The 24,517-nt window shown below is 42.3% G+C and overlaps 1 protein-coding gene across 1 annotated transcript in view; it reads right to left on the bottom strand.

The window, feature by feature from the left end:
- Positions 1-5,464: 5,464 nt before the first annotated feature.
- Positions 5,465-24,517, bottom strand: part of PPP1R14C (protein phosphatase 1 regulatory inhibitor subunit 14C) — a 67,421-nt gene continuing 48,368 nt past the window's right edge. The window contains exons 2-4 of the mRNA XM_008158598.3: positions 24,202-24,285; positions 22,668-22,700; positions 5,465-7,040 (exon numbers count right to left, since the gene is read on the bottom strand). Of these exons, the coding sequence (XP_008156820.2) occupies positions 6,966-7,040; positions 22,668-22,700; positions 24,202-24,285 (192 nt within the window). The 3' untranslated portion in view covers positions 5,465-6,965. The remainder of the gene's footprint in view (positions 7,041-22,667; positions 22,701-24,201; positions 24,286-24,517) is intronic.

Raw genomic sequence — 24,517 nt, 5'->3', positions numbered from 1 at the left:
TTCAGCTACCACTGGGTAGACTGTGATACTGCAAATAAATTAGTCTCAACGCTGCTTTTGGGGTTTAATTTAGAAACTTCAAAATAGCAAGGGATAATGTGCCACACATATTATTTAGGCACATATTTCAAAGGGGAAAATGTGTGGCAAGAATTGCCATTTGCCTGTCTTCACTTCACGGGGGTGTCATTTTTCTGTAAATTCAGCGTGTCTCTCTTCTATTGCTCATTTTCCCTGATCTCCACCAGGCAGCGTTCCCTTTTTGCTGCTGACAAGGAGGAAGGGAGAAAGTGGCTTTTGTGAAAGTAATTTCTGTCCACAGAACAGCCATTTTCAGGCATAGATCCCTTTAAAGGAAACTTCTGACCCTAATAGTTGAAAAGGGTGTAAATATAAGAAGGTATCTCCTAGCTACAAGAATGATACAAGTCATACTAAAAGAGACCGAGAAGATTGACCATTGTCAAGACTTGTGCAGGCTATGAAATTGGACCCTACCACAAACTGACAAGTTTGCCTGCGACAGCATCATTGATGCTGCCTGTAGAAGACCCAACATTCCTGGGTCAGAAAGAATGGACCGTTTATTACTCACAGAAACAGCAGTAGCCAGAATAGCAGCATATTTTGGCACTGATTTCTCCAAGTCTCAGTTCCCACAGGGGGTTGCAAAGAAGGCTAGGTGACAGCTACACATGCCGTGGGTTACATTACAGGAGAAAGAACTCTGAACTTAGGGAACCCTCATCTTTTATAATGGGCAGTAAGCTCCCCTGCTCTTTGCTCTAGAGCAGCGGTCGCCAACCTTTCAGACCTCACGGACCATCGGTGGTCCGCGGACCATCAGTTGGCGACTGCTGCTCTAGAGCAATAATTTTCAACCGATATGCCACAACACGTGCATATTTTAAAAATTATTGGGGCACACTGGTTGAAAATCACTGCCCTAGCCGAAACCGGTTTAGCTCAGTGGATAGAGCATCAGCCTGCAGACTGAAGGGTCCCAGGTTCGATTCCGAACAAGGGCACGTACCTTGGTTGCGGGCACATCCCCAGTAGGGGGTGTGCAGGAGGCAGCTGATCGATGTTTCTCTCTCATCGATGTTTCTAACTCTCTATCCCTCTCTGTAAAAAATCAATAAAATATATTTTTTTAAAAAGAAGAAGAAAATCACTGCCCTAGAGGGAGAAACTATATCTTCCAAGGCTATTTGCTACACTTACATAAAACAATTATTCAGAACTATGGTAGTCTCTGCTCACAAACATGCAGAAACATGAGAGACCCATATGGAATTTTCTCCCAACAATGGTAACACTGAATTGAAAATATAAATATGATCAAGTGTATAGAGTCATGTGTCACTTAACAACAGGGATAGGTCCTGAGAAAAGTGTCATTAGGTGATTTTATGGTCATGCAAACATTACAGAATGAACTTATACAAACCTAGATGGTCTAACCCAGTGGTCGGCAAATTCATTAGTCAACAGAGCCAAATATCAACAGTACAACGATTGCAATTTCTTTTGAGAGCCAAATTTTTTAAACTTAAACTTCTTCTAACACCACTTCTTCAAAATAGACTCGCCCAGGCTATGGTATTTTGTGGAAGAGCCACACTCAAGGGGCAAAAGAGCCACATGTGGCTCGTTAGCCGCAGTTTGCCGACCACAGGTCTAACCTATTACACACCTAGGCTGTAAGCTATAGCCTATTGCTACAAAGCAGTACAGCATGTTATTGTACTAATACTATAGGCAGTCATAACACAATCTATATATATAAAAGCCTAAGCGACCGGTCGACCAGTCGCTATGAAGCACACTGACCACCAACGGGCAGATGCTCAACACAGGAGCTGCCCCCTGGTGGTCAGTGCGCTCCCACAACCAGCCTCCTGCGGCCGGCCAACCTCCCGCAGTCCCTCCCCCTGGCCAGCCAGACCCAATCGCCTCAATCGGGACTGGGCGAGAGGGCCCTGATCAACCCGGACCACCAGCCAGGCCGAGGGACCCCACCCGTGCACGAATTTGTACACCGGGCCTCTAGTGGTAAATATTTGTGTATCTACACATAGACGAGGTTCAGGAGAAATGTGGTTAAAGGTAAAAATGGTACACTTGTATAGGGAGGGCACTTACCAGGAGCACAGCTTGCAGGACTGGGCGTTGCTCTGGGTGAGTCAGTGAGTGAGGATGAGTGAGCGTGGAGGCCTGGAACATACTGTACACACTGGAGACTTCAGAAACACTACACACTCAGGCTGCACTCAATTTATAAAGAACTTATCTTTTGTAAATAATAAATTAACCTTAGCTTACTATGCCATTTTTACTTTATAAACTTATTTTTTTAACTTTTGATTCTTTTGTAATCTCACTAAGCTTAAAACACAAACACTTTGTACAGCTATCCAAACATATTTTCTTTATTTATAGCCTTATCCTATAAGCTTTTTTCTATTTTAAAAATTCCTATTTTTTTTAACTTTTAAAACTTTTTTGTTAAAAATGAAGATGCATAAAGAATAACAGACTCAATCCCAGCAGGCTGAGTGTGGAGCAGTGCCCAGCGCAGAGATAGGCCACTGGGCAAGTGTCTGGCTACCCCTTGCAGCCTCTCCTGCACTCTAAAAGGGAAAGGGGTCCTCTCCCACCTGCTTCTCCAGCTGGGAGGCCTAGTGCTTGGGCCAATCTGGCTCTGTCTTGGCCTGGGCCCCTTCAGTCAGTGGGTAGGAAAGTGGTAGTCGTGGCCCAAAACAACCTCATGTGTCCAGCTCATGTGTGGCTCAGTGGTTGAGCATCGACCCGTGAACCAGGAGGTCATGACTCGATTCCCAGTCAGGGCATATGCCCAGATTTGGGGCTCAATCCCCATTAGGGGGTGTACAGGTGTATAGGAGGCAGCCAATCAATAATTCTCTCTCGCCAAAAACCAATTTGGCTCAGTGAATAGAGTGTTGGCCTGCGGACTGAAAGGTCCCAGGTTCAATTCCGGTCAAGGGCATGTACCTTGGTTGTGGGCACATCTCCTGTGGGGAGTGTGCAGGAGACAGCTGATCCAAGTTTCTCTCTCATTGATGTTTCTAACTCTCTATCCTTCTCCTTTCCTCTCTGTAAAAAATCAAAAAAATATATTTAAAAAAAAATAATTCTCATTGATGTTTTTCTCTCTCTCTCTCCCTCTCCCTGAAATCAATAAAAAAGGTTTCTTTAAAAAAAAAGACCTCATGTTTCCAACCACTGCATCATCTTGGAAGAGTGAGGTATAATCACATACTCACCTATTGTTAAGAAGCTGATTCTGCACCATCTTTGGTGGGGACTCCAAGTGGTACAGGAAAATCAGACACCTGCCTGTTACAGGAATTGCAAACCACCTTACCCTGAGCCCCTCTTTTTCCCAATTTTGCCTTCTCAGGAGGCTGATGAAAGGACAGTCCATGCTCAGCAGCCACAGCCACGTCAGGAGCCTTTTGTTATGGGAGAAGCAGCACAGAGCCGGCTACACTGCAGCTCAGGAGCGGGGAGCCCCTAGGGTGAGGAAGAACCAGCAGGTGGCCAGGGACCCTCTCCAATCACAGAGCACCCCAACCCCCCCACATAGGCGTGGGAGCCCAGCTCACATCAGATGCAGCTCATGGCTTTCACTCATATGAGCGAGGATGAAATTAACCCCCTGTGAGAGGCAGAAAAGCCTCATGGTCAAGGGGTATGGAATCCAACAGGACTGGGTTTGCATTTCAGCTCTGTAACTGTATGACCTCAGGTAAGCTGCTCAACCTTTCTGAGTTCGTTTTCTCATTTGTAAAATGAGGATCGTGCAATTTACCTGGTACCATTAATGTTGGGATTAAATGAGATAAGGTATGTAAGCCCTGAGCACAGTGATACATAAACAGGAAACGTTACTATTATTGTGAAGAATAGACGCCACTCGGTAAAGTTTAACCTCAGCTTTCTCAGTGTCGAAGAGAGCACTGGACTAGAAGCTGGAGACTGAGGATTCATCCCCCAGCGCTGTGCTTTCATTCCTCTCCAGCAGAAAATAAAATGAGAAATAGTCAGCGTGCTGATGTCATAGCTGCCACCTGCTGTACCAGCACAGACATGGTGAGCTGAGGTCAAATTCACGCATCAGGCGACACAAGAATGGCCCAGGGGCCCAGGGGTGCTCAGTCCGGAAGCTAGTAAAGACGCGTGCCTACAATCTGCTCCTACAGCTGCTGATTGAAATGGTCAGGAGGAGGGTCTAGGCTTCAGCAGTTTTGAAAGCTTCCCGCATGAAACAAATGTACATTAAGGTCTAAGAACCACTATCCCAGCTGGGAAGGAAACAACTGAGTTTTCTTGAAGAACCTTTTATGTTATTTATTCCGTTGGCAAACACAGATTGATCCCTTGGATGGACCGAGCACAAGAGCAGGTGCTTGAGTTATAAAATCCAGTCCCATCCTCAAGGGTTCTAGTTTATCAGAGAGACGAACAGGGGAAGTGACAGTAATAATACTGTGGATACGTGTCATGAGGGGTCAAACTGGAAGTTCTTCAGATAGAGCCTGCTGGCAGAGGGGAGGTTCCAGACCAAGGCAATAGTTTCTGCAAAGCCCCAGAGGAGAAAATACACAGAACACTCCAGATATCCCAAAGAACTCAGTGCAAGGTCGAGAGGTGGGGTGGGAGAGCCAGAGTCCAATTCCTTGTAAGAAATGTAGCAATGTCTGGATTTTATGTAGGGAAGTAGAATGATCAGAGCTGTCTTTCAGAAAGATTATTCTGGCTACTGGGTGGAGAGCAGATCAGAGAGAGGCAAGACTGGACATGGAGAAGCCAACTCCAACGGTTCTAGCCATGAAGGGACGGATCTGAGAGATACTAGGGGAAGACAAGCATAGTGACTGGGGGGGGGGGGTGTTGGGGGCAGAGATGGCCCATGCTTGTGGCTTGAGTGCTCAGGGGACATCAGGTGATGCCAGGCCCTGAGTGAAGGAAGGGAGGGAAGGCGGGAGTGTGTTCTGTGGCAGGATCAGAGGCCTTCGGAGGAAAAGCTCATTCTTGCTTCATCTGAAGACCATAACTTGGGCTGGTCAAGCCTAAGGAAAATTGTACAAATCCTGCATTTTTCTGTATTTACAGGGTGCATGGCATTCTCATGGTAATTGGAATACCTGATTGATTTGAAATCTTCTTGAGGATTTATATCAGATGGGTAAAGGGGAGCTTAAATAAGATGAAGGCGCACGGCCGAGGAGAGGGTTGGAACAGAAGGCAGGTGGGACCAAGTGCCTGGAACTCACCCTCTGTTTCCTTCTCAACCTTCTCTAGCTCTGCTGCTCTCATCGGGACCCACTGCCTAAGAAGGGACAGCTAGACACAGCGGCCTGGCCCCTCCTCTGCAGAGCGCCAGACTGAATCAAGTCAGCACGTGGCCATTTTTTTACAAGGCAAATGGTGAGTAGAGTTGTAAGCAGCTCCATTTATTTGAGTAAATAGCTTGTAAAGAAATCATTGGTAAACATTACAAAATTAAATACATTTTCAAAAGCTTGCCAGTTATACATAAAATTCACAAACATAGTTATTTTAAAAAATAAAATATGTTCAAAGCACCCTTGATAGAAAATGCCTGACCCCTGTGCTCCAACAGGGTCCCCCCGAGACACAGCTCACTGTAGATGGGGCCTCTGTGGGGAGGCAGCGGGACCTCCTGGAGGGAAGCAAGAGTTTCTACTCGGACCTTTTACTCCACCAGAGTCCATCTGAATGTTGAGCCTCCCCCAAGGAGCTGGTATGTAACTAAGAGGGGCAGGGCAGGCACCCCTGGCCTAGCTCCAGGCAAGGGAATCGGGGTGCCTAGAGCCAGAGTCCTCACCATATGCCGCTCAGAGAAACCAGAAATGCACTCTCCACCGAGCTTCTCAACCAGCCGATGCTCCTCTACCAACTTTCCTGAGAGGGGAAGAGGCTTCCCCACCTCTCCCTCTGCTCACCACTGAGCGCACCCCCTCTGCTCTGCTGCTGCCCAGGCACAGAAGTGACCAGAACCTACTTCTAAGAAGGGAGATGCATAATCTGCTGGCTTCCTTTTGACCTGCTTTCATGGAGAGAATATTACACAGTACTTGGTTTAAAGCAGAGAATTCATTGCTACCCAGTGCTCCCATTTTCCACAGAAAACACTGCTCAGATAGCGTGGGCTCCTCTCTAGACACCCCAGTAGTTCTTCCAACGAAGGATTCGTAAAACTTTAAAATACCACAAACGAGGCAATAAGTACACGACCTGGCAAAGCATCCCAATGAATGAAATAATACAAAGTCCATAAATTAAGCCCTTGACCAACTCAACACTTTTGTAGTGTAGCTCATTCAAACAACGGATACACTGGATTCTTTCACTTTGGTGCATAAAGCGGATGTTGGAGGTCAGCAGCACTCACATGAAGAATACCTAGTGGCCTCTGGCCAACACACGTGCTGTGACCTCCAGTTAAAGGACGACCACACGTTCATTTCATCAATGTGAAATAAAGCGCACATCTACGTTGTAACTCTGTTGTGTGTAGATATATACAAGTATGAGAAATTCGACGTCTGAGTTAAATGCAGAACTTAAGAAAAAAGGATTACCCAACTAGTTGTAAAACAACAACAACAAAAAACCATCATCCCTGTATAGTTAGGTCATCAACATCGGATTTCTCGAAGAAAATACTGCCTAGCCCAGCCCATCCTTGGATGTCTGTCTGGTTTGACAATCCCTGGTTGGGCTGAAACCAGAGTCATGATATCTTTGCTATTAAAATAGTACACTAACAAAACCTTTAGAAACCAAAAACAGAACGCTCTTGAATAAATGTCTAACAGATCCCCCCTCCCCCAAAAAAGTTAAAGAATAGTCTGAGTGAAGTCCAGTTCCCGGGACCCTGTCTTGGTCTCCCGGCAGCTCCGTCCTGTGCAGAATTACACAGCCTTCTTCTGCGGGGGGCTCAGTTTCCTCATGCCTCTTATCCGAGAGAGCAGCTCCTTGATGAATTCCTAAAAGAGATCAGAAGAAGTTAATGTGAGGGGGTCACTCTATTAAAATGTGGGTTGAAAATCTGCTTGAAGTAACTGATGTCAATTGAAGTTAACCTCAGTTGATGCGTTTGTTTAGATGTATTAACCCCAACTGATATAAGGCAGGGCATTTTTAAACAAATGAAGAGTGCTTAAATTTCACACCATAATGCCTTCTAATTGCTATACAGATGCTCCTCAATGTGCAAGGGATTTAGGTTGAGAATACTGTACGTTGAGCCTGGCTGGTGTGGCTCAGTGGTTGAGTGTCAACCTATGAACCAAGAGGTCATGGTTCAGTTCTGGTCAGGGCACATGCCTGGGTTGTGGGCTTGATCTCCAGTGGGGGGCATGTTGGAGGCAGCCGATCCATGATTCTCTCATCATTCATGTCTCTCTCTCTCTCTCTCTCTCTCTATCTCTATCTCTATCTCTCTCTCTCTCCCCCTCCCTTCCTATCTGAAATTATAAAAATATATTTTAGGGGAAAATACTAGAAGTTGAAAATGCATTGAATACACCTAACCTATGGAAGATCATAGCTTAGCCTAGCATCCCTTACACAGGCTCAGAACACTAACAGTAGGCACAATTGGGCAAAGTCATCTCACTGCCGCTGTCCAGCATCGTGAGAGAATATCGTACTGTGTACTGCTAGTCGGGAGAATATCAAAATTCCAAGTATATTTTCTACTAAACTATCACTTTTGCACCATCGTGAAGTAGAAAAATCATAAGTTGAACCACCATAAGTCAGGGACGGGCTGTGCTCTTTACGGAGAAGTCCAGGCTGCCTTCATTCACTGACATTGTCTACTTGGCCCCTGAAGGCATATGCGGTTTAGATCAGTGCTTCCAAACCTTTAACAAACCTCTAATACGAGCATACAAATCACCCCTGAAGCCTGTAGATTCCGATTTAGTAGGTCCAGGTTGGGGCTTGGGATTTTGCATTTCCAGCTAGCTGCCAGGTGATGCCAGTGTTAGACTCCAGACCACACCCAGGAAGGCAGGGCGAGACCGGTGGTTCTGAATTTGAGTGTGCACCAGAATGGCCAGGGGGCCTTGTTAACACACAGAGTGCTGGGTCTACCCCCGGAGTGTCGATTCAGTAGGTCTGGGTGGGGCCCGAGAATCCACATCTGTAACAGGCTCCCACGTGACACCTATACTGCGGGTCCTGGGATCTTACTGAAAAGCACTGCTATGTCACAAGAAGACTTTTGCCTTTTTTTTTTTTTTCTGCAAATCATCATTTGAAGAACACACATGTTTTTCATTTACAATCCAGGACATATAAAAACACACCCCTAAAATAAAAATGTAAAGAACTCATACTTACTATACACAATGGACCCTATATTTTCTATGTATGCTAATTTTTACTTACACTGTAATGCTGGGAGACCCACTGAAGTGATTTCATGATTCATGGCTGAGAACCCAAACACTGAAGAACAATCTAGAATGGTTTCCAATTTACAGCATCAGGAATCTTTCACTGTTGCTTCATGTTTTAAAATATTTGGTATCAATTGACAGGAAAATTTAATGAATTAGTAATTAAACACATTTTGCAATGTCTGTGGTCTCTTTAAGGGCAATTTCAGCAGTTAAAGAACTCGGATGAGAAAAAGAATGTGCACATAGGTTGCCTCGCGTGCAATGAAATAAAACTCAAAGTCTGTGTTCACACAAAAATATTTGGCTACTAAATAGATCACATTGATTAGATAATGACTTTGCCTTCCTATTTGTGTTTGTCAAAGACAAGGCGGACAGCAGTCAGACTTTCTCTGATCAGCAAGTGACAGCCAGCAATGCAGGACTGAGCAAAAACATGAAGGATCCTTCCTCTGCATTACGCCTCTGCACTGTTTAAGCTCTCAGACTACCTCCTACCCCAATTACAGCCCTTAGTCACCAGCTCTCAGGCTAATGATGCCTGCAACCATTCTCTGGCTCTAACACACAATAAGCTTGAATATTTCATATTCTATTAGACACCCTATTTCCTTTTTAAATCATCTTTTTGCTATTATAAAAGCAGTATGAGCTTGGCCTAGAAAAAGTAGAAAATACAAACCAGCAACAATTACTCCTCAGAATTAACCACTATTAACATATTTTCTTCTATGGAAAGTATTTTTTACCTAATTAAGATCAGACTGTATAAATATATCCTTTTTTCCATTTAGCATTATGTCAGAACTTTTCCCCACAACATTAAATTGTCTTTCTAAAAATAAAAGATTGTATAACCATTAAAATTAATTTTTACAATCTGCTTAATTCCCCCACCAATGGAGATTTGGTTGGTTCCTGGCTCTTCAAAATGGTCAACAATGCCACAGTTAACATCTTTGTGCATCAGTCACCGCCTGCAATTTGGATTATTCCCTTTGGACAGCAATCCCAAAGTGGGTCGAAGGACAAAATCATTTTTATCGCCACCATTTCTGAACTTGGACAGAATGAAATCCATGTGAATAAAATGAGGCCCTATTTTCAGTTTCTGAACACTATTTCATCTAATTTAAAGAATTCTCTAGGATAAAATGATGCTGAATTTTCCCACTTATAGTCAGTTTCCATTTTGAAAAGTTAAATGCATTTCCAATTCCCCTTTTACTGTGTGATTTAAACGATGCAGAGTATGCTGCACATACAATTTCAATTTTGTGGTGTTTTTAATCTGTTACTCAGCTGACTGCTGTGAAAAGTTCCAGCATTTAAGTGAAGATTTCCTTTCTCTCTCTTTTTTTAAAGCAAAAGTCAGAATTACAAACCCTATCATTTATCTTGTTAATAAGTCTGATAACTTTCCTTCACTATTTTAATAATATTTTTCATAAAGATCATTATAAAATAAAGATTAAAATCATATAAGGAATGATGTAACCTAAACTACAGACCTTTCTTCTTCAAGACAAGAGCAATTTGGTAATTTAAATCAAATTCAAATTTCCTTAAAACATTGGTTATGATGTGTAAAAAATCTGAGTGATTAAAAAGTTAAAATACATAACTTATCTTGTATTTATGATATATTAACATTAATAAAAGCCTCATTTTCAATTTTATATTAACATAAGTTATGTCTATAACTTAATATAGCCTATTGTGCATGTTTTAAACTGTTCATTAAATTTGCATAATGAGATGCTCAACTCATTAAGTTAAAAAATAGCAAGATCAATATTTATTCTCCAGATAGAAGCTTGACAACACCACTTGCAACAAAGATTTTGTTGATTAAAGACAATTCACAAAGAAAATTCAAAGATCTCTAATCAAAAATACTGATTGATAACTCTTGGTTTCTATTACTCAAGTATCTTCTATATAAGTAATAACATATCTCATTTACTTCCAAAACAGATCACTTAGACTAGGGTTAAGGACACTCATTTGGTCACTGAAGGGTTAACCCTTTGAGGAAATGACATCTGAGTTAAGCCCTGAATTAACAAAATGAAGCCAGCATGGGGTCTTGATCACCGAACACAGGCAGAGGCCTTGCAGAGAAACAAGAGAGAAAGCGGGCATTCCTGGCAAAGGAAAGCCAAGGTCAGCAAGGTGGGAGCCCTGGCTGAGATGCTGGGGCCTTGTTGGCCACAGTTAGATGATCAGAGATCATTCTCAGTGCAATGCAAAGTCACCTGCCGCTTTCAAGGACAAGAGCATCATCTGATCTGGGTTTTTTAAAGGTCCCTTCGGCTGCTGTGTGGAGAATAGGCTTTATGAAGACAAGAGGGAAAGAGAGATCAGTGTGGAGCTGTTTTTTGGTCCAAGCAAGTGCTGCCAGTGTCTTGGAGTTAAGTTGATGGAAACTGAAATGGCAATCAGTGGATAGATTTGGGATCCATTTCAGAGGCAGAGCCAAAAGACCTTGCTGGTGGGCTGAATGGGGGTAGGGTGCAGTGGGGAGCAGGGACAGGAGAAAAGGGAATTAAGGACCTCCTCAGAAGTCACTAGAAGAAAGGCAGTGGCATTTGCGGAGACGGGATAACTGAGGAGGGGGGGAGATTTACAGATATGAGATGTCTACTAGACATCTGGGGGGAGACATCAAGAGAATAGATAAATATGACTTTGGGTTTCAGTTCATGGTTGAATGCATAAATATGGGCACCACCAGCACTAGATCAGTGGCTTTCAACTGAAAAACAAACTGAAAAACTAAAATACTATGTGTGACCCACACATTGTTATAGCAACCTAGTAGACAGAGATAAAAGACTAAAACCAAAGTTTTGTGAATAAAAGATAATGCTTACTATATGTAATACATCTTGATATTTCCATTCTATTTTATTTTGAAAAAACACATGCCATAACCAGCTAATGGGTTATCACCCATAGTTTATAAACACAATGATCTAGACTGAGGCTATTCAATACAGTAGCCCTTAACATGTGTCTATTTAAATTCAGATTAATGAAAATAAATAAAATTTAAAATTTAGTTCCTTAGTCATACTAGCTACATTTCAAGTACTCAATAGCCACATATGACTAGTGGCTACCATAATGGACACTGCAGATACAGACTATTTCCATCATCTCAGAAAATTCTACTGGACACAGCAGATGACAATGCTTTGAGTCACAGGACTAGATGCAGTAACATTGGAGAAAAGCGTAAGTAGAGAGGAAAAGAAGGCTGGGGACCAAGGCCAGAGGCCTCTAACAGTGAGATCTGGTAGAGGAGTTAGAGTCAGAAAAGGAGACTGAAAAGAAAAGAGAGATGGGGGAAACCCATTAGCAAGCATGTCAAACTCGAGGCCGGCGGTCCACATACCTCATTTATTTAAACAAGGCATGCGGCCCATGGGCCGCGAGTGTGACATGCTTGCTAGAGTGTGCTATTAAGAAGACAAGGGAAGTGTTGGCTAGAGGGTTTTCTAGTGTTTCTAGAAGGAAGAGGTGCTCAATGAAGTCAAGAGCTGATAAAGGTTGAGATAGTCAAAGACAAACAAAGCTATTCAATTGGCAAGAAAGGGGCCGTTGTGTATCAAGTGGGGTGTGTGGAATTACATACAGTAATCAACTGGCAGCAGCTACTATGGAGGAAGGTTCTAGAGATTTTCCTTTAAGCCCTGAAACACTAGCCAGCCTGGGGTAAGTTAGGGAAGATGGGAAGCATTTAGAAAAGGGCAGAGTCTAGGATGCATGTGTGTGTGTGTGTGTGTGCGTGTGTGTGTGTGTGTGTGTGTGTGTGTGTGTGCGTACGAGCGTGCACACGAAGCCCTACCTGAGAGATCAGAAAAGCAATAGGAAGAAAATAAACATTTCCAGTAACCTTGGAAACCTGACTTTATGTAACATGCAGCCACCTGATTCACAAGAGACTTCTAAGAAACAAAGAAGCCAAAGCAGGTTTCCGAGGGGACCTGGCAGCCACTGTGAACACAGAAGGTCCCCCCTCACTCTGGAGTTTCAGCCATGTGGCACTGTCAGAGGGCATGAAATCACAGTGGCCACACTGCACTCTGAGCTCTCAGCCCTCGGTCCCTCCTGGGCCCTGTGGCTCTCAGCTTCGACCTCCTCCCGCCAGCTCCATCCTGTGCAGGAAGTGGCAGATGGACACCGGTTTTGTAATTATCACCAGAGCCAGGCGTCTGGGAACCTACCTAGACACTGAGCGATTCATCTGTTACTCTCATTGAGGATACTGCAATGCTTAAGCGAAGATGGCTCCATCAGAAAGTAGGAAAAGCAGAAACCACTGCACCGTTGTAAATCACTGCTTTGTGCATAAACTGCCTTTATGTCATTCTTGCAGCATTTCAAGTCATTTAAAAAGACAAAGTAAATAGGTATTATGTGGTAGCCCTTTGATTAGAAGTATTTTCTGAAGAAAAGAAATTTAGAAAGAAATGCTTAAACCGCTTGGTGAATGGTGTCACCAAACACGTTAATTATATAGATCATGCCAGCTCCAATAAAGCGTGCATAGCAGAACTCTGGATGCCGGACCTGCTTTTCCAAAAAAGCGTCCACCCCTTACACAGAGTACAGGGTGGAGTGAGGAGAAAGAGCAGGTGAGGATTCTGAAGGCTGAGATTCACGTGGGTCAGCAACTTCGCTGTGTTCTGTCTTCTCTTTGTCACCCTAGTCGATGCACCAGTCATTTCCTTAAAAATGCACAGTCATAGGGACCATCTGCTCCTGGTCTGAGACTCTCTGCTGGATGACAGCAAATCAAGTCAGCTTGTGCTCCTCCCCTCCCCGCCCCAATATAATTTTGTATTAGTTTCAGGGGTACAGCAGAGTGGTTAGAAATTATATACTTTACAAAGCAATCCCTGTGATATTTCCAGTACCCACCTGGCACCATATATAGTTATTACTGACTGTATTTCCTATGTTATACTTTACATCCCCATGACTATTTTGCAACTACCAATTTGTACTTCTCAATCCCTTTTTTCACCCAGCCCCCAGCTTGCACATCTACCTGACATTTCTTCCAAAAAGCATGACATTGAATAGATGACATGAGAGTGAGGCAAGTTGTGATCGGGTGGAGGAAGAGAAGAATTTTTTTTTAATTTGAGACATGAATGACATATGTTATATTAGTCTCAGGAGTAGAACATAATGATTCAATACACACACCCACACATACACACACACACACACACACAGACACACACACACACACACACTATTGTTAATGTAGGTAGCTAGTTAATACTAACAAAGGAAGGTAAAGATGGCGGCATAGATAAACACAGTGCTCGCTTCCTCTCACAAGCACATCAAAATGACAACTAAACTACAAACAACCATCATTCAGAACCATCTGAAATCTGGCTGAACGGAAGTCCTACAACTAGGGAATTAAAGAAGAAGCCACATCAAGACTGGGTCAGCTCCTGCACAGCAGCTCTTCCATTGTAGTCACAGTTGGTCCTCTCAGCCAATTGGCCTAAGGGTCAATCCCTCCCAGTGCCGTCAACAGCAATCAAGGCTGAACTACAATAGGACAGTACACAGGGCCCACACAGGGGCACATCTGGACTGCCCAGCTCAGGTAACTGGGGAGGCTAAACTCCTGGGCCCTACAGAATACCTACTACACAAGGCCACTCTACCAAGTCTGATAGACTTAGCAATTCTACCTAATAGACTTAGTCTGATAGACTTAGCAATTCTGATAGACTTAGCAATTCTACCTAATAGACTTAGTCTGATAGACTTAGCAATTCTGATAGACTTAGCAATTCTACCTAATCCATAGAAACAGACACAGGGACACAGTCAAAATGCAGGGACAAAGAAACATGTGGAAAATGAAAACAACAACAGAAGAAATCCCCAGAAAAAGAACTAAATGAAAAGCAAGCAAACTACCATGGTTATAAGGTTATAAGGATACTCAAGGAACTTAGAACTTCAAGGAACTTAATGAGAACATCAACAACATAAAAAAGGATCAGTCAGAGCCCTAGCCCAGTGGTCAGCAGACTGCGGTTAGTGAGCCTCATGTGGCTCTTTGGCACCTTGAGTGTGGCTCTTCCACAAAATACCATGCCTGGGAGAGTCTATTTTGAAGAAGTGGCATTAGAAGAAGTTTAAGTTTAAAAAATTTGGTTCTCAAAAGAAATTTCTATCGTTGTACTGTTGATATTTGACTCTGTTGACTAATGAGTTTGCCGACCACTGCCCTAGCCAGTTTGGGTCAGTGGATAGAGCATCAGCCTGCAGACTGAAGAGTCCCAGGTTCAATTCTGGTCAAGGGCACATGCCCGGGTTGTGGGCTCGATCCCCAGCAGGGGGCGTGCAGGAGGCAGCCAACCAATGATTCTCTCTCATCATTGATGTTTCTCTCTCTCTCCCTCTTCCTTCCTCTCTGAAATCAATAAAAATATTTTTTAAAAGGATCAGTCAGAAATAAAGGATAACTGAAATAAAGAATAATTTATAGGAAAACGACAGTAGAGGATGCTGAGAATCAAGTCAGTGATTTGGAATATGAGGAAGCAAAACACGCAATCAGAACAGCAAAAAGAAAAAATAATTTTAAAAATATGAAGATAGTATAAGGAGCCTCTGGAAAAACTTCAAGCATACCAACATTCACATCATGGGGATGCCAAAAGGAGAAGAGAAAGAACAAGAAATTGAAAACCTATTTGAAAAAAATAATGACAGGAAATGTCCCTTACCTGGTGAAAGAAATAGACATACAAGTCCAGGAAGGGTAGAGAGTCCCAAACAAGATGAATCCAAAGAGGCCCACCTCAAGATACATAATTAAAATGCTAAAGGTTAAAGACAAAGAGAGACTCTTAAAAGCAGCAAGAGAAAGCAGTTAATTACCTACATGGGAGCACCCATATGACAGTCAGCTGGTTTCTCACCAGAAACTTTGCAGGCCAGAAGGCAGTGCCAAGAAATATGAAAAGTAATGACAAGTAAGGACCTACAACCAAGACTACTCTACCCAGCAAAGTTATCATTCAGAATTGAAGGGAGGAGGAGAAGGAGGAGGAGGAGGAGGAGGAGGAAGAAATATGAACAATAAAATGCAATAAATAGATACCTGTCAACAATTGAACCTAAAAACCAAAATAAATGAACGAGCAGAACAGAAACAGACTTGTAGACACAGAGAACATTTTGACAGTTGCCAGATGGGAGGGGTTGGGGGATTGGGTGAAGGGATTTAGAAACACAAATTAGTAGTTACAGTGTATCATGGGAGTGTAAAGTACAGCATAGGGAATACAAGTCAATAATATTCTAACAACTAGGTATGATATGAGATGGGCATGAGATTTTGGGGGATGATCACTTAATACATTTTATAATGTCTAATCATTGGAGTGTGCACCTGAAACTAATGTAATATCGTGTGTGAACTGAAATTGAAAAATAAAAAGAAATGATTAAAAAATGTTAATAAAGGAAGGGAGCAAAGGGAATCGGACATTAAGCATAATAAACTAGGGAACTGAATTGAACACTAAGCCTGCTCTACTAGGAAGCTGCAGCATTCACAGGCTCCCCACAGGACGGCTGCATCCTCTGCCCTCAGCACCTAATTCCCCAGACGGGTGGAAGGATCATTGCTGGTCACTAGCCAGGATGACTGAGGGAGAAATAACATCAAAAGGGGATCATTTCTTTGCTGGGTGCATGTGTAGCAGGAGCCAAGATGGTGACCATAAAAGGGAGGTGCCTAGCCTTGGAAAAGGGTAGGATTGGATAAAGGACACAAAACCCTGGAAGATCCAGAAAAGGGATTAGTTAGGGGGTGGACCCAGGACAAACCATGAAGGACTGGGAAAGAGACTGGCAAGTTGGAAAGCCTGAGATAATATAATCGAAGCTCAACAAGAAAGGGCTTTCCACCGTTCACTTGTGCATTCTCTCTCCATAGCAGCCATGCGGGCCTGGCAGCTGCGCAGGCCCCAAGCTCAGCCTCCACGGCAGCCAGGCAGGCTCCAAAGCAATGGCACAGAATTTCTAGGCTCTGGCCCTACTTCTGGGCTTGATGAAGACAAAGCTGGACTTCTTCCACAGTGGGACAGACAGAGATGGGACATCAGGAACCTGGGAACCGTCTTTTATTTCTATTCCAATAAATTTTACCACTACATCTCATCCTCCAATACGTGGGTCCCCAAAATGCTTTTCTTGCAACTCAGTGGAAGGACCTCATTCCCACCGGCAATATCATGACATATTCACCATAATAAGTCTAGTTAACATTTACTACTACATAGCTATCCTAATTTTTTCTGTGATGAGAACTTTTAAGATCTACTCTCTTAGCAACTTTCAAATATACAATACGGTATTAACTCTTGTTACCATACTCTGCAAGATGAATTTCTAGATTTAACAAAGTTTAGGTAAGTGAGGACAATGGAAGGATAATAGGTATCTCTTTTAAAACATGATGGCAACCCTGAAAATGGTTCCAAATGACAATATATCCTCACCCAAGGAACAGGCGAAGCATTTAAATATCACACTGTAAACTTTTATTGGCTTAAATATTCATGTCACACAGGAGGCCAAAGGGACAGGCAGTGATTCAGCACTGAGAACACCGCTTTAGTGTCCCCAGCCCCATGTGACACTGGGATTTGCTCCCTGCAGTCACAGGCTTTCAGCACAGTCATCACTACCCACTGAGATATTTAATTTCTTTCCTCTCAGAGGAGAGGGTGGATAGTGCTGTTTATCATTGGAGAGGTTCATTTGCTAGCGGGGCACACCAGAACTGATCCTATTTTTCATTATCTGAAAAGAGGCTCATGAATCTGTTATGAGTAAAGGTTTGTGCCTGCTGTTGTTATAATCACTTCTGCCAACAGAAATTCCTGAAGGTCTTAGGCATCCTGGATGAACCCCCCACACCCTATCTCCTTTAACTTAAAAACCACTGACACTATTTTGTCCATTTATTTTCTTGACTATCTGCCTTTAAAGATTAATTTGTTCTGCTGATAAGAGCAGTCCCCTTAATCTACTTTAGAGATTCAGACCACTGCTCTTAAGCAAATTTATTTTGTACCCAAATTCTAGACCTTATTTGTATGCAGAACAACAGTTCCTTTGCTCTTACCATATTCAACCTTACCAGCATTTAGTTCTTCCCTCACTTACTAATAATTTTCTCAAATTCCACACACTTGGAATTCAGGCAACATAACATAAAATCCACGTAAATAATCCAACCAATGCAAAGAACCAATGGAGTTAATTCAGCAAAATTATAATCTCCCATTTTATAATCACCACAAAAATAATTTCATCAAGGATCCCATTACCAATTAGGGACAATAGTATTTCCTACAAGAACCTCAATCTCATCTAAATGAAAGAAACCCATTTCCAAACTTTGAAATTTAGTTTTGACAGCAACTCCCTTTGCTAAAAAATATAGCGATCCAAATGTCATGTGTTAAATTGCTCTTAACTCATATTCCTTCTTCTGTCTAGATAAATCTAAACACAAGAAGAGAATGTGGAGCTGTTTTTAAGATAGAGTTGACCAGCTTTTAAAACTCGATCGTTCATTTTGAGTTTAATGAACAAAGGAAAGGCCACAAAATCACAATCAATCACTCAAAAATGCCAACCATTTTAAAGGTCCACTGCCCTTTAAAACCTGTACCCTCCTCCTCCTCCTCCATCTCACTTTAAAACAACAACAACAACAAAACAATCATTAATTGCTGGAAGAAAAGTATCCAAAAGCAAAACACGTGTGGCTTTTCCTATCAAGGCATCTCTTCTTTCCTTTCCTTATGTTACATCACAATTATTGTTATCATCATCGTTGTCACTATTCTCATGGTCAAACTGCTTCTAAGAGTGTGTAGTAAAGAATTTAACCTTGCCCAAAAAGATGTCTGGTCTTTGCCCTCAGCTCCTGGGAGGCAAGCTCTAAGCCCTTGGAATGTTCTGCCTGATGAGAGTGTCTTTGTTCACCTGGGGCCTTGGGACATGAGAGACAGTCTCACAATGTGATGTAGGGTGGGGGCTTTGGGTCACATGGTACCAGCTCAATGTCCAGAGGGGCTGGTGACTTGAGGTCACTGTGGGCAGTCAACCATGACTATGTGACCAAGTCCCAATAAAAAATATTTGGCTCAGATGAGCTTCCCTGGTGGGCAATACTCTCCACACTGCCACACATCGTAACTGAGAGTCAGCACTGTCTGTGACTCCCCGGGAGAGGACGGCTGGAGGCTCTGCATTTGGAACTTCCCGGGATTCTGTCCCAAGCATCTCTTCCCTTGGCTGACTTTCATCTGTAGCCTTTCACTGTGTTGAACCCTAACTGTGAGCGTGACAACTTTCAGTGAGTTCTGTGGGTCCTTCTAGCAAAATAGCAAAAATGAGTATGGACTTGCACTTGCCATTGGTGTCAGAAGTGAGAATGGTGTTGTGGATGGTTCCCTAACTCGGCAGAGGATGTGGAATGAAGACCAGGAAATAAATGCAGAGTTTTGCTTCATGACTCCGTGTCTTTGGCAAGCTCACCTACTAGTAATGTTTCTGGCTTGATTTTCCTCAATGAAGATCATCTTAATCAGGTTTATAAATAAATATTCCAGAGTGGAGCGTGTGCTCACCCAGTAAGAATTCAGAGAAAGGAAATGAGAAGTAGACAGAGCACAGGATGTCAACTCCAATGTGGGTCCAAATGCCAGCTCCAGCACGGCCCGGCTCTTTTCCTGGGCCGAGGAGGCCTGGTGTATAAAGAGCACTATTCTAAGTATGTGAGCAACTGACATACTGGGACCAAATGTTTTTTTGGCTACTAGGTAACGTTACTCTTGTTTCTGGTTAATCAGTCCCACCCCTTTATTACTTGCCTGCCTAATTACAGTAAAACATAAGGCTCTCCTAGCCGATGGCTACAACCACTAGAATGTCCTTTGCATCTGATCACAGTCTTTCTCTGGAAGCCCCCAGTTCTCTCACTATTCAGAAACATTGTTCTGAAGGTGGCAGCTTTCAAAGGTTGTATTTCAACTTAATCTAGCATTCAAGCTCTATTCCTCACCCCGGCCCAAAACTGCAGTCTTTCTTTGAGGAAACCCCATGAGAAGCCACAGGGAAAGGTTCCCCTGAGTATAGACACTCACACCCGTTCAAGTGGAGTGAAGTGCCCCCTTCCTCAGTTTCTCTCGCAAGTACAGATTCCCATAAAATCATATTCTATTAAGCAATTTGGTTCCTAGCTTAGAGAACCATGGGATAAGCTGACACCCTGGCATTTCTGTCCTGTTATTCCTTCTTTAATATTCTTTCAGCATTTAAATTCTCCCCGTAGTGCACTGTGGCCTTATAAGAGATTGTTTTTAAAATGAACATACAGATTCACTGCTTTATCTGAGTCCCTAGATTAGTTACAGACACATAGATGTTGGATAAACATTTGTTGAGCAAATGAATAAAGAAAATATAGCAAAATGCCAAGCCGCATCTCCTCCGATCACCCACACAGCCTCTCTGTGTTGTAAATATCCAGTTTATAGTTTCTCTCCCCTGCAATCGGCTCAGTGAACAGGGACTGATAATATTCCATAAACTCAAAAATATTTCAAATGACAGGTTAAAATGCTACATGGGTAAGAGCTGATGTGATCAGAATGAGTTGACAATGGTCACCACCAAAGCGTGTCAGAAAAGTGAGACCAAGGCAAAAGCTGGGGATTCTGCCTTCCTGCTGCCAACACAGAAAGGGTTGAACATAAAATGGAGGCATGAACATAAAATGGAGTCAAGATAGTCTCTTCAACAAATGGTGTTGGGAAAACTGGACAGATACATGCCAAAAAAAATGAAACTAGACCACCAACTTACACCATACAGAAAAATTAACTCAAAATGGATACAGGACTTAAACATAAGACGGGAAACCATAAAAATACTAGAGGAATCCACAGGCAGAGCAATCTCAGACATATGCTGAAGCAATTTCTTCACCGATACCGCTCCTAGGGCAATGGAAGCTAAAGAGAAAATAAACAAATGGGACTACATCAAAATAAAAAGCTTTTGCACAGCAAAAGAAACTATCAACAAAACAACAAGAAAGCCCACTGTATGGGAGAACATATTTAATCAATCAGAAAGGATATATGCACTCCTATGTTCATAGCAGCACAATTCACCATAGCTAAGATTTGGAAACAGCCTAAGTGCCCATCAGCAGATGAGCGGATTAAAATTCTCCCCATAGGGCACTGTGGGGCCTGCTCCCCAAGCAGGCCTGCTCCCCAAAGACACTGGTCTACTTCTATTTACAACCATGGCCAGACACTCCTTTCCTGCACCTCATGTGGCCGTGACATTTCCGTGACCCGGCAGGTTACTGAGGCCCAGAGATGCTTTCACCACCTACTCTTAGACTTAGTCATCTGCATAAACCCCTGATCATATCCACTTACAGGCTTTGATTGCCAAAGCGATAGGAAATACCACAACCTCTGTTTCACAGAAATGAAACAGAAGACAAGTTGATGCAAAAAAAGACAAATTCGATGTTTATCCGACAACAGCACAGCCACCTTCAGCTATAAGAAGAGATTTCTAAAAGCCCATTGATTGGATTGGCAATTACCTTAACAGATGCTAAGACAGGTGCCCTCAAGCCCATATTAAATGTATTTTCTGTCCACACCCCAATACAATGGGGTGTATGTGATCTTAAGATCTGAAAATCATGCAAAGTTAGAGTGAGAAATAGAAAAGCAAGTTCCTCCTAGTACCCCCACCCCTGATTGCTACAATGTCCACTACGCTGTTAACTACGGATCCTCCAAATCCAAGTAATAACCAAACAAAAATACTCCTTTTCTTCTTGCATTACATAAAGACAACCTTTTTCTACATTTCAATCAGCTCTATGTTAATGCCTCTCCAGAAAAAAAAAAAAAAAATGGATGTCCAAACCTGGGGCGGTGACAAATTGATTTAATGAGACACAGCTATTTTTTTCTTTAGAAGCCTAATCTTATATCTGGCTTTTGAAATTATGACTATGTATTATATTGATTAAAAAATATTTTTAGCCCTAACCAGTTTGGCTCAGTGGATAGAGCGTTGGCCTGCGGACCCAAGGGTCCCAGGTTCGATTCCAGTCAAGAGCATGTACCTTGATTGCGGGCACATACCCAGTGGGGGGTGTGCAGGAGGCAGCTGGTCGGTGTTTCTCTCTCATCAATGTTTCTAACTCTTTCTCCCTCTCCCTTCCTCTCTGTAAAAAAAAAAAAAATCAATAAAATATATATTTTTTAAAATATTTTTAATAACTAAACTTAAAAATCTCTGTGACTGAAAGATAGAATCAATATAAAGAAGAACTGGAGATTGTAAGAATAAAGCTCAAGTTAGTAACTGGCCACAAACCAAATGATCATAAAACACCCCAGTCACTTAAATCTTACACATTCTTATAAAAGCATGGTTTCCCCTCACTTTATAATTATGTCACTTCAAAAAGCAGGAGTCCTACCACCAAGTGGACTCCAAAGCATCTGATAAATCTTCCTATTTCTCTGATTTATCACAGAGATACAGTGAAAGTACTTCTACCAATATTTTCTTAACTGATCAAACCCTCGATTCCTACATTGTTCTTTTGGTCTTTCGTGTATACATTAAATGATTCGGTCTAACCAAACTAATACCCATTGTTTCTCACAGTAGTACTTGTACACTTGATAAGTATCCAAACAAGTCATAAAATTGCTCCTTCCAAGAAAGGCAACTGTTCAATTTTGAACAACAGAATTGGCTGTAAGCTTTTAAAGAATACACACCTAGACACCAATAGAATGTATTCTCCAGTTACAACCTAAAACCCCTACTAAAATGATTCCAAAACCTCTCACAATTACCTTTGGAGTTTGGCTTTTATATAAAAGCAATCAACACATGAAAATCAATTCATTTTAAGTCTTCCTAAACCAGGCATATTCAGGCTTACAAATAATTATGGGGAATAATTGCTACTTAGTGTATACTTAATCAAACCCACTTATTGTGGTTTGGCTTTAAAAATAGACAAATTGATTTAATAAAAACCAATTCAAACATGGCATTTAGGAAACATGATTTGTTTACCTCTGTTGGTTTGTAGCAGTCTACGAGAGCTTCCTAGAATGAAATACACAGAAGGTAAGTTTTATTATTTTAAAAATCAGTATCATTTTAAAGGTGAAATTAAAAATTATTAATTCTTTATAGTATTATTCTAAACATAGTGAATCAACATTTCATATTGACTATCTAGAATCACACTTTATTTCAATACCCACTGACCACCTAGAGATATAAAGAGTTGTTCGGGGCCATTGTGGTTCGGTGGTTGAGCTTTGACCCAGGAACGGAAAGGTCATGGGTTTGATTCTTGGTCAGGGCATGAGCCGGGATTTCGAGCTCGATCCCCAGTAGGGGGCGTGCAGGAGACAGCCAATAGATAACATTTCTCTCTTATTGATGGTTCTATATCTCCCTTCCTCTCTCTAAAAATCAATATAAACATCTTTTTAAAAAGATATAAAGAGTTGTGTCCTTCATATGCAGGAATGCCTTACATTTTCCAGAACACATGCACGCATGGGCATACACACACATGTTTCCTTTGGGCTGCCAAGTTGGTTAATAATAAACGGGATATACTTAAATTGAGACAGCCTATGAAAGGCGGTGACAATCACACTGGATAATTGCACTGGAGAGTCAGGGGCCTGGCTGTGATTCAACCACAAACCAGCTTGTCACACCTCTGCAGGCTTCAGTGCCCTCACCTGGGAACCAAAGTTCAAGTTCTCAGTGTTAAGAGAACTCGATGCCATTCCATGCTGTATAAAACTGATGCCTGCTTCACTTTTTTTTAACTTGCATCTCCCGCTTAAATTTACCAACAAGAAATAATCATTAAACTGAGACTGTTCACCACTCAAGGGATGTTAGTAATGATTAACACATTATTATATTAAAATGTGCCCTTTAATTGCCTTCAGTGATCATTTGCCGCTGGTAATAACCAACTGCCATTAACAGTAATTATCTGTGTACATTAAAAAACATTGGCAGGTCAAAGGTTGACTGGTTTTAGAAACTCCCAAATACAGATATTTAAATGATAGATTTGACCTCCTCTGGGGAGGGAAATAAATATTGTATTACTGTGGACCAAGGAAACATGAGACATCTCAGCATGTACCAGGATGCTATCAGGTGAGCATAGTCTAATAAAAGAAACTTTATTCAACGGAATTATGTTGTACATAATCTTATGTAGAAATGAATGTCATGAACGATATAATCCACAACTGCAAGACCGGAGTCCTGGGTTTAGACACCCAGTTCTAGCTCAGCCCTTTTCATACAGTTGTGGGGCATCTCTTCCTTCTCTGGCAAATGGATCTCAGGAGGCAGAGCCAGCTCTCCCTCCTAAGAAGAGGAGGCTGGTGAAACTCACATCCATAAGGTGTCTCGAGAACTGACTGTTGTCAAGAACTGCTTTACCGTCAGAGAATCAGAGATGAGCTTCATGAGGGTGAATACTTAGCATCCCACCGCTTTCCCCTCTGCAAGCTCAGGAGCCCAAGCAGCTACGACCAGAAGGTTCTAGATTTTGAAAGCTGCTTACCCGTAATTTTAAAGCTCTCTCTTCTTCACTGTCAGCATCAAGAAGATCATCAATGTCAATTTCTACATCTGGCATTTCTTCTTCCTGGAGGACAAATGGAAAGGCATTCTATTTAGTGAGAAACTACATCGTGCTGAACCAACTTAGTTGAGTTAAATAAATGACTAGATCACCAGTTGACAATAAAGGGGGAAGAAGAGACTAGGAGGAAGAGGAAGGAAAGGAGGGGAAGGATGGGGAGATGGGAGAGAGGAAAAGGGGGGAAGGGGAAAAAAGAAAAAGGAGGGAGAAGGAGGGAGAAAAAAGAGGAGGGAGG

This window comes from Eptesicus fuscus, chromosome 10 (genome assembly GCF_027574615.1).
Source record: "Eptesicus fuscus isolate TK198812 chromosome 10, DD_ASM_mEF_20220401, whole genome shotgun sequence".
NCBI classification, from domain to species: Eukaryota; Metazoa; Chordata; class Mammalia; order Chiroptera; family Vespertilionidae; genus Eptesicus; species Eptesicus fuscus.
Note: the sequence above shows the minus strand (reverse complement) of the source record. Positions and strands in the feature narration are given on the sequence as shown.